General features: G+C 64.2%; 1 protein-coding gene across 1 annotated transcript in view; it reads right to left on the bottom strand.

The window, feature by feature from the left end:
• Positions 1 to 923, bottom strand: part of MNEG_13267 (hypothetical protein) — a gene marked incomplete at both ends in the record, with an annotated part of 2,099 nt that extends 1,176 nt beyond the window's left edge. The window contains 3 exons of the mRNA XM_014038260.1: positions 172 to 273; positions 442 to 522; positions 894 to 923. Of these exons, the coding sequence (XP_013893714.1) occupies positions 172 to 273; positions 442 to 522; positions 894 to 923 (213 nt within the window). The remainder of the gene's footprint in view (positions 1 to 171; positions 274 to 441; positions 523 to 893) is intronic.
• Positions 924 to 1,165: the final 242 nt, after the last annotated feature.

Here is a 1,165-nt window from a genome sequence, read left to right as displayed (position 1 = left end):
GTGTATGAGGGGCGGGGGGGGGGGGGCGACCGCGCATGTCGCCCTGGGCAGAGCCCTATGCCGCGATGCGCGACGCGACAGGTTGAAAAAAGCGATTTGTACTGCTTGTGTGTGGAGTGCCGTTGTGATTCGAATGCGTGGACTGCCAATTCGTACTGCCGAAGCCCTCACCTCCGCCCTCTGGATTTCATCCTGCAGCAGCGAGCAGAAGCGCCCCAGGACGCCCGCGGCGGTCGACTCCGCAAGCCCAGGCTCCCGCAGAGGGTGCCCGTTCTGGACACGATTGAATTACAGGCAGAGGTGGCAGGTGGCAGGCGGCGAGATGGACCTCGTTTGTGTAGCGACGCATACATGAATATGCTATACGCCCAGGCGGTGCCATACATAGAGTTTGCCTGCATTTTCAGCCTGCACTTTCAGACTCAACCTTGATTTCCGCACCTTTGCGAGGTATGCGGCGGCGCCCAGGACCATGGAGGCGTGCAGGGGGCGGGCGCTTTGAATGTGGTCGGCGTTGAAGGCCTGAGGTGCGCGGAAGGCGGGGGCGCCCGGGAGTGAGCGAGGAGGCGGGAGTGTGGAAAGACGAGAGGGGGAACTGACAGTCAGGGGGCGGCAGGTGGGGGCAGAAGGGCGGTGAGTGGAACCACAAAGGCAGCTGCTGCTGCCAAAAGCGCGTGCGGGCCTGCTGCAAGGGCACGGAGCCCACAACGCTCTCCTGTACGCTCTCCCGCTACCCTTGCTGTCCCCCCTTCAGAACACAAATTATACGCACAACCAATCAAAAAGCCAGGCTTCTCAATCGGTTGAGAAACACAAACAAAATCACCTCCCTTGGCCCGGCAGCAACATCCGGCGACAAGCTGCACCCAAAGCCATCACTCAGGACCACCCACCTGCAGCACGTCGGCGAAGTGGGGCACCATTGCCTGGGAGAACGCCCCAACCGTCGCCAGGCGTCCCCAAGCCCACAGGGCCGTCGCAAGCTCCCGGGTACCCGCCTGCAGTGCCGCCCGCGCAGGCGAGGTGTGGGGGACGGGCGGCGCGTGAGAATTTGGGAGCTTCGGGGACCAGAGGGCGCGGCGCAACGTTCGCAGGCGCGTGCGTGACAGAGAGCGGGCGAGAGAGGGGCGGGGAGCGCAGCCGGGGAGCGCACAGAGAGCGACGG

This window comes from Monoraphidium neglectum (genome assembly GCF_000611645.1).
Source record: "Monoraphidium neglectum strain SAG 48.87 unplaced genomic scaffold scaffold03723, whole genome shotgun sequence".
In the NCBI taxonomy this organism is placed as follows: domain Eukaryota; kingdom Viridiplantae; phylum Chlorophyta; class Chlorophyceae; order Sphaeropleales; family Selenastraceae; genus Monoraphidium; species Monoraphidium neglectum.
Note: the sequence above shows the minus strand (reverse complement) of the source record. Positions and strands in the feature narration are given on the sequence as shown.